The sequence below is a fragment of the Halichondria panicea genome, chromosome 10 (assembly GCF_963675165.1).
Source record: "Halichondria panicea chromosome 10, odHalPani1.1, whole genome shotgun sequence".
Classification (NCBI taxonomy): domain Eukaryota; kingdom Metazoa; phylum Porifera; class Demospongiae; order Suberitida; family Halichondriidae; genus Halichondria; species Halichondria panicea.
In genome coordinates, this window is record NC_087386.1 from 5,633,231 (window position 1) to 5,648,565 (window position 15,335).

A 15,335-nucleotide genomic window follows, 5' to 3' on the forward strand; every position below is an offset into this window, starting at 1 on the left:
GATCGCAGACCTTCAAGGAGTGAGAAACGATGATGCCTTCTATCTTACTGACCCTTGTCTTCTCTCAGGCACACACGGTGGCAAATACGGGTGCACGGACATGGGAATAGAGGGCATTGCCATGTTCTTCCTAAGCCACACCTGCACTGCTTTCTGTAAAAGCATCCCTAAGCCAAGCCTGGCTAATATACCAAAGCACATGCTTGACAAAGCTCTGGGGATCAAATCGAGTATCGGAACATCAACTGCATATTCACACGAGATAACTTTCCCGAAGGATATTCGTGACACTCTGATCACACTATTCAAGCGAATAGCAAGTACAGCCAACGTCTAATAAGAACATGACTAGGAATGGAAAAGTGCTGACTTGAGTGTTTGCTAGCTACATGTACATGACATATTGTAGTGTATTTAATTAACTATGGTCGTACAGTTTTCAGTAGATTATTTTTATCACTAGTAATGAACATCGTCTGACGTCTAGTAATGAACATCGTCTGACGTCAATGGGAGGGTGGAAGGCTTAAGATTTGAATGGAAAATGTTGTATGTGCTCAATGACAGCAACTGATTTTTAGCATTGTGTATGCGCAAGTGGCTGCATGTGACCAGAAGCCACACCCATATCAGTATGACAAAAAGTATATGATATAGAGAGAGTATCGAACGTATACATCTGATGTACAGTATGCCTATACGTTCGATACTCGCTCTATATCATATACTCTTGGTATGACATGTTCTTCGAAGTAAGGCCGCAAATATCCCCGGCGTTAACTACATATAAAGATGATCTCATATACTACTGTAATATTATGTTTCAAATGAGGCGTTCTTTCGATTTGAATTTCCACAAAATTATGCTCAATCAATTTCCCATGTTTTGCCAATAGTTCGAACACAATCAATGCTTGTACAGTGTCATTCACAAACCAGTAACCTCGCATTCGAAACCTGATATACGGAATGTTAAATGTTATGACGGTATAATTATCATATACTTAACTATTCGTGGGTATAAATGCTCGCGGTAGATGCTTGATCAGCGAAAACTATACCCTAGAATAGGGTGAGAGTGTATTGGACCAGTCTGGTTGTGATAGTAACATTGTTATTAGCATTACAACCATTTGTTTCCGTATAAACAAGTGGTATGGTACACCCACTCACTTCATTGTAATTAGGTACGTAACGCCCTAAGGCCACCGTGTATCAGGCTCATACTTGGCATAACATTCATGGCACAGTACATGTTCGTTGGAAGTTAGGACAGTTACAGAAACATTCGACAATGGCTATTGTTTTGATCGTACAATTATAGAAATGTGCTAACTTCAGTACGTGTCATCAGCCATTGGTGACACGTATTCGCTTGGTGACACGTACTAAAATACCCAGGTATTCTCCCGAGTACATTGTGAATGCCATATCAAACATGGTGTGCGTGTGCTGCATTTAATTGGTACAAATCCACACCTATAAAAGAGGAGACAAAGAGTAACACAACATTTGCTGTTCAGTACGTAATACTAAAATATGGCAGTAGTTAATTTTGAGCCCCAGCACTTCGCTGAGGGCCGGTTCAGATATGCCTACAAAGGACACTATACTGCTCCACCACACAAGGCAGGGAAGCCCTGTGTTGTAAAGAAGATGAAAGAGAGCTACACTTGGAAACATACTGATTGGAGCGAAACTCTGCAGATACTGGAGACATCAAAACAGCTGGCTGTTGGTTTCAACAAATACTCTGAAACAAAATATCCAGTGAAATTTGTGGATGTGGAAGTGTCTCCAGTCACACAAATCAGAGATAAAACAGCATATAAACTACAAGAATACCTCACAGTGGAAGACTACATCCCAGGAGACTACATGAAGTGGTGCAATAACTACGGGTTCATTGATACTAGAGATGTATTGATGCCAGCGTTTGCCCATTGGTCCTGGGCACACACCAAGGGAGAAAAAATGATCGCAGACCTTCAAGGAGTGAGAAACGACACTGGCTACATACCTCCCTACGTACTTCCCAGCGGTTCCTACATCCTAACCGACCCTTGTCTACTCTCAAACACGTATGGAGGCAAATACGGGAGCACAGACACTGGAATCGAGGGCATAGCAATGTTCTTCCTGAACCACACCTGCACTGATTTCTGCATAAACCTCCGTAAGCCAAGCTTGGCTAATATACCAAAGCACATGCTTGACAAAGCTCTGGGGATCAAATCGAGTATCGGAACATCAACTGCATATTCACATGAGATAACTTTCCCGAAGGATATTCGTAACACTCTGATCACACTGTTCAAGCGAATAGCAAACACAGCCACTGTCTAATAGAACAATTTGCGGGATTAGTTGAGTGCTGCTAGCTACATGTACAGGACATATTGTAGTGTATTTAAATTATAGTCGTACAGATTTCAGTAAATGATTTTGATCAAGTTCTATTACTTCACAACATCGTCTGACGGCAATGGGAGGGTGGAAGGCTTAAGATTTGAATGGCAAATTTTGTCTGTAGCTTACTTACAGCAACTGTACTTTAGCATGTGTGTATGCGCTAGTGGCTGCACGTGTGGGGAAGGCATGCATGTGACCAGAAGCCACACCCATATCAGCATGACATATTCTTCGAAGTAAAGCCGCAAATAGTCTACCCTCACGTTAACTACATATAAAGATGAGATCATAATTATACTACTGTAACATTATGTTTCAAACGAGGCGTCTTTCGATTTGAATTTCCACAAAATTATGCACAATTAATTTCCCATGTTTTGCCAATAGTTCGAACACAATCAATGCTTGTACAGTGTCATTCACAAACCAGAAACCTTGCATTCGAAACCTGATATACGGAATGTTAATGTTATGACGGTATAAATATCAAATACTAAACTATGTGTGCTATCAGCACAGTTGATGCGATTGCGCAACAATCACTGCTATATATACACCAAGAAAGAGGAGACATCACACACTATTTTGTAGAGAGCAAGTGCTGTTGTGAGTGCTAGTGAGAGATCTCTTCTTTTGATACAGGTATTTTCAGTATTTGATAGTTTCTTGACTAAACTAAAATATGCCAGCAGGAAACCACCTTGAGGTTGAACCATTTGTGATCGAGATTATGGATACATCAAAACAGCAAGCCGCCTCTGGTATGTCTCAAATCTTACGAACGACATATATAAGCCGTAAGTGGAACTAGCAAACCATTGATGCTAGTAATGTATTGATGCCAGCATTTGTAGTGAATGCAGACTTTCAAGGGGTGAGGCCTGCACCGGGACGGCAGTTCACTAGTGGGGCCCAAAAGAATCACTTGGAATTTCATTTGTAGTGATTGCAGCAGACCTGATTGCAGACCCACCAAGACAGCCGGCTGTTCAGCCCCAAGAGTTGCCATCTACTCACGTGACATTTTATAACCACTGGGAGTGTAAGTATAAAAGCCATTGATAAGAGATGCCAGCATTTGTAATGATTTTGCAGATAGCAGACCTACAGGACAGTGATCCTTGGGCCTATTCTTACCGTCTTCCTAACCATTCCCACTACATTTAAAACTCAAACTCAATTACTAACATAATTATATTTAAGGTTACAGTAATTACTGTTTGCTCATGCAAATTCACGATTCTGTTATGATTGGTGTGAAACTTTAAATGCCATGACAGAAGTTTAAAGCACATAACATGAAAACTATATCGGTGCAATATTCTGTACGATAAGTATCAATCTTCAAAATGAATTATTTATTTATATTTTATATATATATTTTTTATTCGAGCCATGAAATGTTTTCAGCAGGTCTAGCTGCTCACGAAAACAATGTGCTCACGAAAACAATGAATAATTAACTTTATCGTAACCAAGATCCAATATCTTTAATTCCCGCCTATTATTCTCATAAAAATTAATATCACATTAAAACTCTGCATGCTGATTGGTCCATATTTGTGTACTAGACATTGGTCTGGGCTTGTGCTAACATCACATTTCGTTAGTTACACAGTACTTAGCAAGTTGATTCATATATAATTATAACAATGTTCAGAGTCGGAGTGAGGGTACTGGATCAGTCTGGTTGTGATGGTAATGCAATAGGCGTTACAAACCATTTGTTTCTGTACGAACAAGTGGTTATAACAACGGTACCTATAGCTGCCTCTTTAACTGCTGTCCAACTTCCAACAAATAGTGTGCTTATTAACCAAATTATACGGTAGTGCATGAGTTACATGTAGGTTAAAAAATAAACGAACAGTAGTGATTTCTATGGTTACATTGTTTTGTTTTGCATACTCTGATATTAGTACACAGATCAAGAGTGCATAACTCCCACTCAGGCTTTTAATCTGTTGGTAATTCAACTCACTTGTACGTACTGTACACATGTAGCTGCGTAGGCCGTACAGTAGGGAATGTACGTACTTCACACGCTTATTTACACACTGTCAGGGCATTGAGTTTCACAACCCCCCCCCCCCTAGAGAAGGTCTGACATGCGCATGCACGAATCACTACAAGTCGGTGTATTGTGGCCTGGATGTTAAACAATAATATTTACTCTGATTTGAGTGTTTGTTAGCTAACATGTACACGAGATAAAACTTATTGTAACGTGTTGTAAATTATGATCAACTATGGTCGTACAGATTGCAATAGATGATTGCGATCTATAGGTAATGCGTTATACCATACGCGAGGATATTATTATCTTCTAAGCGGATGTCACGTGCCCTGTCATGCTAGAGGTTGGAGGTCACGTGACTGCGGTTAGGTTTTGGGGGAATACTGAGGAAGAAGGGGCCCCTGCGGTTAGCATTAAGCACGTAAGTGTTGGGGGCCATTCAGCCCCCCAACATCAACATCAACATCGTTGAACGGAAAATAACAATATCATATATTACTACTGTCAAGCTCTATCTATTCTTGCTACTGTATATCGGGTTTCGAATGCGATGTTCTTTCGATAGCGAATTTGGTTCTTCATGCAAGCCTCTCAAAAGGTGATGACTCAGCGACCTCAGCACGCTATCCTAACACGGAAATGTATAGACATGCTTGACCGGTTGTGTGTATGTAGTAGCAAGAGTGTATGAAGGGCAGTAAACAACTACTCTACTTGTGTGTAGTTGTACATGATAATTATGTTTGCTTTGTTGCACATGCATGGTTGGGTTAGGTGAGAGTACATGAGAGTATTCCACTACCACAACATTTCCTTCCCAGACTATTATTATGCCTCGGTGCGCATGCGCAAGCGAGGTATACGGTAGTGTGTTTGTGTGTCTGTGTGTCTGTCTGTCTGTGTAGACTGCTACAGCTGCTCAAGGATCAATGAAGTGCAAGTAAGAGTTTCTATAGGCTTCTAGTCATGTTTTCTTGGATTTTAATTTGTGGATTTGCAAAATAATGCTTCGTTCTCGAGTTATGCCTAGTTTTGCTTACTTGGAATGCCATTGCAGCCTTTTTGGAAGAGCACGTAGCCAAACTTGTTTACCGAGTGTTGCTACTCTACTTAGTAGTTAGCTCTGCACTAGAACGCTAGCTATTGGTAGCTGCAAGAGTGAGAAGAGAGCTGCAAGGCTCTGCTGATGGCAGCTAGCTAGACTTGAACTTTGGTATCGATCGTTTTTAACAACAATAATGGTCGATCATTACCCACTCTTTGAGTTTGCATGCAGCATGCAAATTAAAAAATGTTCATCATGTGTATAAAATTCAGCTTTATGTTATGTAGTTTTGGCATCTCCACCGAGGCATCAGCACCTGCAGTGCTTTCATTATTATAGTCTCTGTTGATGTCACAAACACTGGTACACAGTTGTGTTAACTGTTAAGTAGTATTTGTACTTAGTGGTGATCACATGATCTCCAGCCAATCAGCTTATCTGAAAGCAGTCAGGTGACCGTGGATTAAATAACTTAATCCACACTTAAGTGTGCTTTAAGTTGGTTAAGTGTGCAGGGTGTCATACAGGGGGGAAAGGGGGGATATCCCCCCCCTAGCTCCAATTCCCCCCCCTTTCAATTATGACTGAGTGTGTCCATAGCTGGGTATTGTTGACCTTTTTTTAGCAACATTTTCTGGTTACTTTTCTCATTTCCCCCCTCTACTTCGAAATCCTGTATGACACCCTGGTGTGCTTTAAGTTGGTTTGTTAATGCACACTTTTTATCAAACAACCATAATACAAGCAGATTGAATCTGAATGTCATCATAATTATAATAATAATACAAGCAGATTGAATATGTACACAAGCAAAGCTGAAAAGTATTAGAAAGTTGAATGTTATTGTTTCGACTTGTTTCATGTGTACCAAATTGTTGACTTGATCATAGCATCGTTTTTTCGTCTGAAGAAATAGGCTCAGCTTGCTTCGAAGATGTACATACCTGTACCTAAGCCAGATCCATATAATCGTTTCATCAAAGGTGCTTCAAATATCATAGCTTTCCAAAAGAGCAAACCAGATACTCATTGCCATATAGTTTGCGCACAAAGTTTCCCATCCAGTAAGCCAGATCAGCTGGAGGCATATCCAGTAGTGGGATCGGAACTGTTGGTCAGCAGGAGAAATAAGTCGAGAACATGCCCAGTCAGTCCAGATAGCTTTAGATCGTATCTCCTTCTCCTTTGCATCAGTTACTGGATCTACAAACCTACTAAGACTTGCTATTACGTCTAGCTAGCTAGCTAGCCACCAGCAACTGTAGCTAGATCTAGCTGCCACGAGGCTAGAGCTCACGTGACAGCACTAAATCCTTTAGAACACACCTAGCCAAGTCACGTGTTTTAATGCTGGTGCACTCGGATGGCCTCTCGGTTACGTAATGCACTCGGCTGCGCCTCGAGCACCATGTTAACCTCGAGGCCATCCTCGGCACACAGATTAAAACACTTAATCTTGGCTAGGTGTGTTCTAAATAATACTTAGAAAAAATTTGCATATTCAAGCTTTGAAGTGGCCACTGCTAATGAGGTGTCTATCCAACTAAGAAACCTGCTATATAGCAGGTCACTATCTGAGTTAGTGACCTGCTAGCAGGGCTCTAACTAGTACCCACAAAAATGCATTTTCTAAGTGAGATAGACCATGTGTAGTACGGCTTCTTAGCTGGATAGTAACCTTTTGGGAGTGGCCACTAATTGTCCTCGGCTGCGCCTCGGTCAATTAGTGACTTGCCTCAGCCACTTCAGCCACTACACTCCCTCAGGTTTACTATCCAGCTAAGAAACCTACTGCACATGGTCTAACTAATACCTAAATATACTACCTTGTTGTACACAAGAAATAGGTGTACAGATATAAAAAAAAGTATGACCTGGTCTCCTACAACTTGCTATACGGTACATTGCATTACTAATCACCTGCTTCTGTACGATAAAAACATCACAACTCTACCAGTACTGCCCACACTACCAGCAATTCCACAAACACCTTTCACACACCATCACAACCATACAGCCTTATCTTACATCTTACAAGCGCTGTTCTTTAAAGATACACCATATTACTTTTACGAATGATATTCGTAACACTCTGATCGCAACATTCCGGCAAAAAGCAAGTACAGTCAACGTTTAAATGTACATGTAGAACATAAGCGATTTGCTAGAAAAGATGCTGACTCAGACTATTGCTACATGTAGCTTTGTAGTACATATATGTATGTATACATTAATTATTATGATTTTCCAATTATAATTTGATGAGCTATTGGCATTGTATAATAAGACCGATTCTAAATGTGTACCACCCACCGTTGTAGTAACTGAAAAATAGCATCCTAAGTGTGTGGGAGTAGTAGACTGAAGCCCCGCCCCCATTCACCGTGTTGTCAGATTCCTGTGAAGCACAAAATGGACACACATAACAAAAGAACTGACACACCCACTAAATAAGTAAAATATTTGAAATCAAGTGTCCCTCAGAAACAAATAAGCCTGTCAATCATCAGCTTCAGACTGGGGCGGCATAAATGATCATCACTGGGCACACACCCTCACACTGACCACACCCACACACACTTACGACGACGTTGGTATGCTTGATAGGCAGGTCCATGGTGAAATATATGGGACCTCCCTGTGTGGACAGGTCGTAGATGATGGGCTGATAGTAGATCTTGCCCTGTGTCGTCATGATCACCACAAACTTGTCCTATGTGTACGAAATAGAACAATACGCATATAAATGAAACAGCTAGATAACAAAAACAAGACAATTTATATGAAATAATTCAGTGTTCCTCAGAGCGAAAAGCCTGTCATTCACCAGCATCAGACTGGGGCGGCATTAAGATCATCACTGGGGGGTACAAGAATACTACAACTCAAAGATGGCCTCCCAAAGCTTTATATTATTTATGCCGATAATAAAGAGGAGTTTAACTCTTCGTGAACTCTTGGTAATTTGTAACCCCACTATGGCTGACCACACCCACCTGGTCGGTAATGGCAACGGTGGCGTCTCGTATCTTCCCCATTGGCAGTTCAAAGTAGAATGATGGACTGACAATGTCCACCTTGGTGTTGTAGAGCTTCACAAAGGTGTCTGACACCAGCAATAACTCACCACCTTGACCAGGCACCCACATTGTCTGTATGAGGTCACATGACATCATAGGATGAAGTGTGCATGTACTGATTACATATACGCAAAGTAAACATTTGTACATACATGTTGTAACAGTATTAACGAGTAATGCCTCTAGCCGTTGTTTTGCTTTCGCTCAAAAACTATTAGAAGAGATCATGCTATGAAAGATTAGTGAGTGGAACTAGCCATAACTCGAGAACAAAGCTTTAGTTTGCTAATCCACGAATCTATAAATCCAAAAGAACATGGCTAAAAGCTGTTAGTTTTCATCACATTGGAACCATTCAGCAATTACTGCTGGAACAGACATAGCCTCTACACAGGCTCTCCTTTTCACAATCGTTCAATAAGATAAAATACTGTCTTATCGTTCAATGAGATAAAATACGGTATTAATTGGAGGAATAAAGAAAGAAATAGACGTAGAGTTAGGAAAAAGGAGAGCCTGTATCGGGAAGTCGCGTGAGGGTAGAAGGGTGGTAGAAGGGTGAAAATGAGCGTGGGCATGCTGAGCTAGAGATGTTGGACTGCCCACGCAGATATCTATGACTAATAAAACTTTGCCTGCAGCAAGCTGGACATGGACTTGGAACTGGAAGTTTGCAAGCACTATAGCTAGCTATATACCTTAGGCTTAGCTAGATGATCTACTAGTCTAGATTGTGTGTTCAGATTCTATCAGACTATTACCTTTTCTTGTGTCTTTCTACATGCTAGTATAGATCTTAGTCATCAGTATCATATAGCAGGTAGCTACTGCCACCACAGCTGGCCACGCTGGTTCTCTGATCTGACTTGCAGCACAGCTTGGGTGGTTAATTTTGTCTCAGTACAGTTTTATTAACTCTGAATGCGTGGGAGAATACCTTACGTCATGATTGTGGGCTACATATCTCCCACGTTCATAAAAATCCTTGTGGATCACGCGATTTCCCAAACCAGGCCTTACTTTTTCTTAACTGTACGCCCATTTCTTTCTTTGCTGCCTCACTATGTCTTTCTTATGATTTATGGATGAACAGTGACAACAGCAAGAAAAAGTAAGGCCTGGGATCGAGGCTAGAACAGACATACAAGTAGAAACTGAAAAAAGCAATAAAAGGACAACTCTACAAGGAGTGTCCTACTGGGATGATTCTTTACAAGTCTTCATTTTTTATAGGTTTGGGTGCCACTGCATAGACTTGGGTGACAACTGCATACCTAATGCCAGTTGTGTTGGGTATAACTCCAACTGCATACGGGATGCTAGTTGGGGGTCCAACTGGCATCTGGTATGCAGTTGGAACCCAACAGTTACAAAACACAAAAGCATTTTATATCTAAGAGTATACAAGCAACAACAATTATGGGTGTAGTGGAATGCTATGAATATAATTATAATGACCAGCACGCTTTTAATTAGCCTCAATTCCAGCCAAAGTTGTTTCTAGCTAGGCCGCCAACTAGGCCTGGTGTTGATTTTATCTGGGTGTGGTTAGGACACACCTGTCGAAAAGGGACGGCAGTGTTGGTCCATAGACAGAAGAGTAAGAGGGATTGGTAACGGAAACAGTTCACGAAATCATTTTGAAAGTTGCAGTAAAACCTCAAAAACTATCCGCGTTACGCCCTATAAACGAGGCTATTTTGCCGGGTAACTTGCTCAAAATAAGAAAGTTGTGTTTTCCTGAAACATAATCTTTTTCAGCAATATATAACACGTCTAGTCCATGAGACACGTGTTGTACTTGCTAATGACTGACCACACCCAGTAAAAAGGGACATTCCAGTAAAGTTTTAGGCGAACGGTAGCCTCGATCCCAGGCCGCACTTCCCGCTAGGGAAGTGGGCCTGGTATCGACTGCTTGCGCATGCGCTAATATCCCCCCGGTATCTGGGGGCTTTGGATAACATCGTTTATGCTCAGTAAAACTATGACATCACAACGAAAGGAAGTGGATTGAAGGAAGTAGATAGAAAGTTCGATTGAAGGTTTCTAGCCCATCGGATAGCATTCTCTGATAGCTACCCTTAGCCTGCTATGTTAACAAAAGACTCACAGCCTGCAACAGTGTGGATGACAATCGTCTGAAAGGAGTGACGGCTGATAAGAGCCTATATGGACAGGCCACGCCCATTTAACACTAACTTTGGTGAAAGTCTACTATACTACTGCTACTGATTCTATCAGAAGAAAATAGCAGTACAACAAACCTACACAGCTCTGTTTCTAGCTAGCTAGCTATATAGCTCTGTGTATGACTTTTAGAATATTTTCTCTGATGTATCCAGTATTATAGAAATATTTACGGGTAAAAAATCCAATATTATAGTATTATAGAAATATTTACGGGAAAAAATCCAATAATTTGGCGCATGCGCAAGCAGTCGATAGCAGGCCTTCTTTCAAAGGCCGGTGAAGGAGGCTAGGCGAACGGCTGATAAGAACACACACAGCTTTACCGTATCCCTCGTGCGGCTACGCCTCGAGGCATAATTAGCATGTATTACTGCATAGACTGTTTTTCAGTTATTTGTAACATTAAGGCCTATTGAGAGTGTTACCTTGACGATGTATCCGTTGGTACCCACGGAGGGATGCATGTTCTCCCGTGTGATCACCTGACCCGAGGAATTGAGTGTGAGTAGCTGTGCATCCTTGAGTCCACTCACTGCGAGGTGGTCCTCCTTAGAAGGACTGTGACTCATAGACAATACAGTGAAGGGTACAGAGGTCGTTGTTAGGCGCTGGGAGTGAAGGTTGTCAAGGTTCAGTAGAATAAGTATGCAACTGATGTCTACAGTTGTCTAGTGTACAAGCATATTATATTACACTAACTCTTTCCTCTCTTTTTTTCCTCCCATACCAAGAGTAGCTTCTAATCATAAAAACCACAGATACTATCACTAGCTGTGTACGTGCAAGACCTTCTTGTCTGACAGTTTATATACATTTTCTGACAAAACTATCACTAGCTGCTAGAATACACGCATGTACTGACAGTTTCATGGATTTATAATTATGTACGAAGCACAACCATCACACATATACATTATAGCTACTTGTAATATTTGAACACACATGCACACTATATTATTATAATTACTGGTATGTATGACGTATCAACTATCAGTAGCTAGCTACAACATTTGAACACACATGTACATAATTAAGGCATGTGCACTGTATGGTGGCCACGGGGTCCCCATGTGAACCAGTGTAATCACGGGGGACACGAAAGACCACCACCTCTCTATACCTGTACCTTCAAGCGAGGGCCAACCCAACTCATGACACACACCCAAATAAATACAGGACACACACGCACACAATAGACACCATACATTTTATGCTTTCACATGCATGTACTTCAAAAGCAGTAAAAAAAAATTGCAAAAGGTTACTTAAAACACTTCTTGCCTAGCACCACCAATTCTGATTTCTATAGCAAACGCAGTACACACAATATTGCTTTCTATTCACACTCTTCACACCCCCACCCACCCACACCACACCCGCCCACTCACAGTGAGAGTAAGCTTCCTCCTATTAGAATCAGCCTGCTTGAGTATTGGGAAGAGCTGGAGCACAGTCAGTTTTCCCTTGTCATGGTTAACACACAAGTGCTGTCTCTTCCCATTCAATGAGAGTAGAGCACACATGGCCTCCCTCTTGACACAGTGACCGCTCACCAGCTGGCGTATTGTCTGACCCTGGTCACCACTGTAGTTGAGGCGGACATTCTCAAAGGCACCTTCCTGAGAGCCGAGGGTGGCAGCCTGCAGGGGGACAGGTCATAATTCACTGTTAATTTGATTACAGTATAGTAGTTGCTAATAGAATAGCAGCTTATAGACGACATAGACATACTTATCATGGTTAGAGAATACGAAGGGTTATTGAAAGTGCCAGATTAAAACATAACTAAACCCTGATTAAAACAAAACAATATTCATGTGAGACGAACTTTTGCACTTTCTCAATAGACAATCATGTTTGCATCACTGCAAGGCAGGCTTCCCCACACATAACTGTGGTTTAAGATGCATTGAGACCATCGCTATAGCAATCATACATGATGACAGCATCTGTGATGCAATAGCTATATACAGCCTAGCCAAGAAGCCTATACTAGTACAATGGCTAACAGTTTCAACTTTACTGATCAGCCAACTTTAATTACTTATCCAGGAGCAGAGAGGGACAGCCAGAGAGATAAGATTAACTTGACTCAAGATGCTAGCACTATCACAGAGAAGTCAAGACACACTTCCCTGGCAGCCATTGGAGAGACAGACACTCCATGGAACCAACCAAAAGATAAGCTTAGTTTGATTCAAGATGCTAGCACTAACATAGAGAAATCAAGACACATTTCTCTGGCAACCATTGAAGAGACAGACACTCCATGGAACCAACCAAAAGATAAGCTTAGTTTGATTCAAGATGCTAGCACTAACATAGAGAAATCAAGACACATTTCTCTGGCAACCATTGAAGAGACAGACACACCATGGAACCAGATAAGAAGCACTCCGACAACAGAAACCACTATTAAAGAAAATATGCTGAAACATAAAGAACCTATTCTTGCAAGTATTAATCCAAAAACTCTATTTGGGCTTTATACAAGGTACGGACTATCCGATATCGAGTACAAATCTAGAAAAAAGAAAGTAAACTTTCTTTTTGAGACGGTGGTCAACAACAATGCTTTTTCAGAGTTTCTTGAAGCCCTGGAAAGAGACAAAGAGCACATGGGCCACCAGTACATAATATCACTGCTCCAAGGCACACCGTTTGAGACGAAAGAAGACATCGATAAATCAAAAATGCTGCTTGATCAGATTAATAAACACGCCGACGATGCTGTGGAATTTCTAAATGTGGATGATTTGAACATATATCTTTGTTCAGCAGAACTACTTACAAATGAAGAGTCTAAGAAATTCACGATTAATACGAACACCTCACAAGAAAAGGCGAGATTACTGCTAACTATACTTAAAACAAAAGGCCCTACAGCGCATTATATATTCGTGTACAAATGTCTAGCTAAAGAGAAAGAACATTTAGGACATGCCGAGCTCTATACTATGTTAACAGGAGAGAGTGCTGAAGATAAGAGACGGCTGAACAGAAAAAGAAAAGCCTCAATTGAAGATATTTGTACTCAGCCCCCAAAGCGCTACCCTAACCTGCTAGAAACCCCGAGCGGTTTGAAAGAAAACAAATATCTGGAAGAAATAAGAATAATACGAAAGTACCACTTAATGGGGAGAAGAAGGTGGGGCATTGCTGAAGATATATATCAGAGTATAATGGATTCCGAAGATTACGTGTTGGAAATAAAGATAGCTGTTCTCCTCGAGAGCTGCACGATGTATATTACTAACAAAGAATCGGAGGTAGTGTTAGCGAGAGTGAAACTAGCCGAGAACATGTCCAAGCAACTACATAAACAAAAAAATAACGTGGACATGCTGGAAGGACGATGCGAATGGGTCAAGGCTAAGCTATACCGGTACACTAAACAACTTGACAAGGCAGAGGAACACATCACTGTTGCACGAAGCAAAATCTGGAACTGCGAGGAAGGGGAAGAGAAAGCACTAGTCAGTTACTGTTACGCATGCATCCTCTTAAGCAAACCAGACAGGACCTTGAGAGACGAAGGAAGAGCTATAGACGATCTACACGAGGCCATACGTTGTGCCAGACAAGGGGAGAGTGAAAGCCTCAAAAAAGGCAAGTACGGACTAGACTCCACCCACTGCAAGCTCCGCCTCGCCCAAGCGTACGTCGGTTCCTCTACTGGTAACACGGGGAAAGACGTGGGGGAAGTATCTCAGGAGAACATTGCCGAGGCTACGCGAATAATGAAGGAGATCAAACAGAACGACTTAGAGTACAGACAAAAGTGCATGTACTTGTACACCTCCTCAGATGTTTGGAGGGTGGGCGGGAACAAGACAGAGGCAGTCAAGTGTGCCCAAGAAGCGTTCGCACTCGCACAAAAACACAACTTTAATACCGAAAAGGATTCAGCTAAACTAAGACTAGAACGTCTAAGTGAAGCATCATGATTTAAAATGTGCGTATACCTATGTATACAAGAACTATAATTATAGTATAATTAAAATTATATGACAGTCTTGTGTCATGCTAATGATAAGCATTCCTATGCCATGCTAAATATAGACTAATAAGATCATGTATTTTTACACACTGTTCTGGGTTGAGAGTTGAAAGTACGTGTAGATTGAAATCATTTACTTCCTGATTAGTCACTGGCAGGTGGCAGTTTATTCCCACGAGAGAGGTCTAGCTAGACATGCAGCTGTGGTTACCCTTTACAGAAACTTGTGTTAATTTCAGTGTGATTCTTTACACAACATATACAGAGCAATATCATTCCCCACTGTGACAATTGTACTTGACTCTCCTTATAAGCAAATCCCCTTACACACATCATCATCAACAGCTAGTGCAGGAATAATATTCATACTCCTGACATCATGCAGTGTCTAAAATACTTTTCCTTACACTCAACACATGTACAGGGGAACATCTTTCAAGAGCCTTAACTTTTCTGAGGATCCAATTTCAATGTTCTTAAAGTATGTAATTTAACCTCTAAATGCACAGAACAAACAAACTAATACCTCCTAAAATACGCCACCTTGAGGTATCTATGTATACACTAGAGTACCCACCATGAGAGTGT

The 15,335-nt window shown here is 41.2% G+C and overlaps 3 protein-coding genes and 1 non-coding gene across 8 annotated transcripts in view; 2 read left to right on the forward strand and 2 right to left on the reverse strand.

The window, feature by feature from the left end:
• The window catches only part of LOC135342571 (E3 ubiquitin-protein ligase UBR4-like), a 77,824-nt gene that overhangs the window by 50,271 nt on the left and 12,218 nt on the right, over positions 1-15,335 (reverse strand). For all 5 annotated transcript variants that reach the window (XM_064539317.1, XM_064539318.1, XM_064539316.1 and 2 more), the window contains 6 exons: positions 15,325-15,335; positions 12,136-12,387; positions 11,173-11,355; positions 8,471-8,626; positions 8,059-8,187; positions 7,788-7,872 (listed from right to left, as the gene is read on the reverse strand). The exon at positions 15,325-15,335 is cut by the window's right edge and continues 187 nt beyond it. In XM_064539317.1, the coding sequence (XP_064395387.1) occupies positions 7,788-7,872; positions 8,059-8,187; positions 8,471-8,626; positions 11,173-11,355; positions 12,136-12,387; positions 15,325-15,335 (816 nt within the window). The remainder of the gene's footprint in view (positions 1-7,787; positions 7,873-8,058; positions 8,188-8,470; positions 8,627-11,172; positions 11,356-12,135; positions 12,388-15,324) is intronic.
• LOC135342810 (alpha-protein kinase vwkA-like) lies at positions 1,509-3,788 on the forward strand. The gene is made up of 4 exons (XM_064539674.1): positions 1,509-3,054; positions 3,105-3,209; positions 3,267-3,454; positions 3,508-3,788. The coding sequence occupies exon 1, from the start codon at positions 1,540-1,542 to the stop codon at positions 2,344-2,346; it is 807 nt and encodes a 268-aa protein (XP_064395744.1). The 5' UTR covers positions 1,509-1,539; the 3' UTR covers positions 2,347-3,054; positions 3,105-3,209; positions 3,267-3,454; positions 3,508-3,788.
• LOC135343426 (small nucleolar RNA SNORD31) lies at positions 8,273-8,342 on the reverse strand. Its single transcript, XR_010397168.1, has one exon. It is a non-coding gene; the product is annotated as a small nucleolar RNA SNORD31 (small nucleolar RNA).
• On the forward strand, positions 12,590-14,828 carry LOC135342630 (uncharacterized). The gene has a single exon (XM_064539422.1). The coding sequence runs from the start codon at positions 12,748-12,750 to the stop codon at positions 14,692-14,694; it is 1,947 nt and encodes a 648-aa protein (XP_064395492.1). The 5' UTR covers positions 12,590-12,747; the 3' UTR covers positions 14,695-14,828.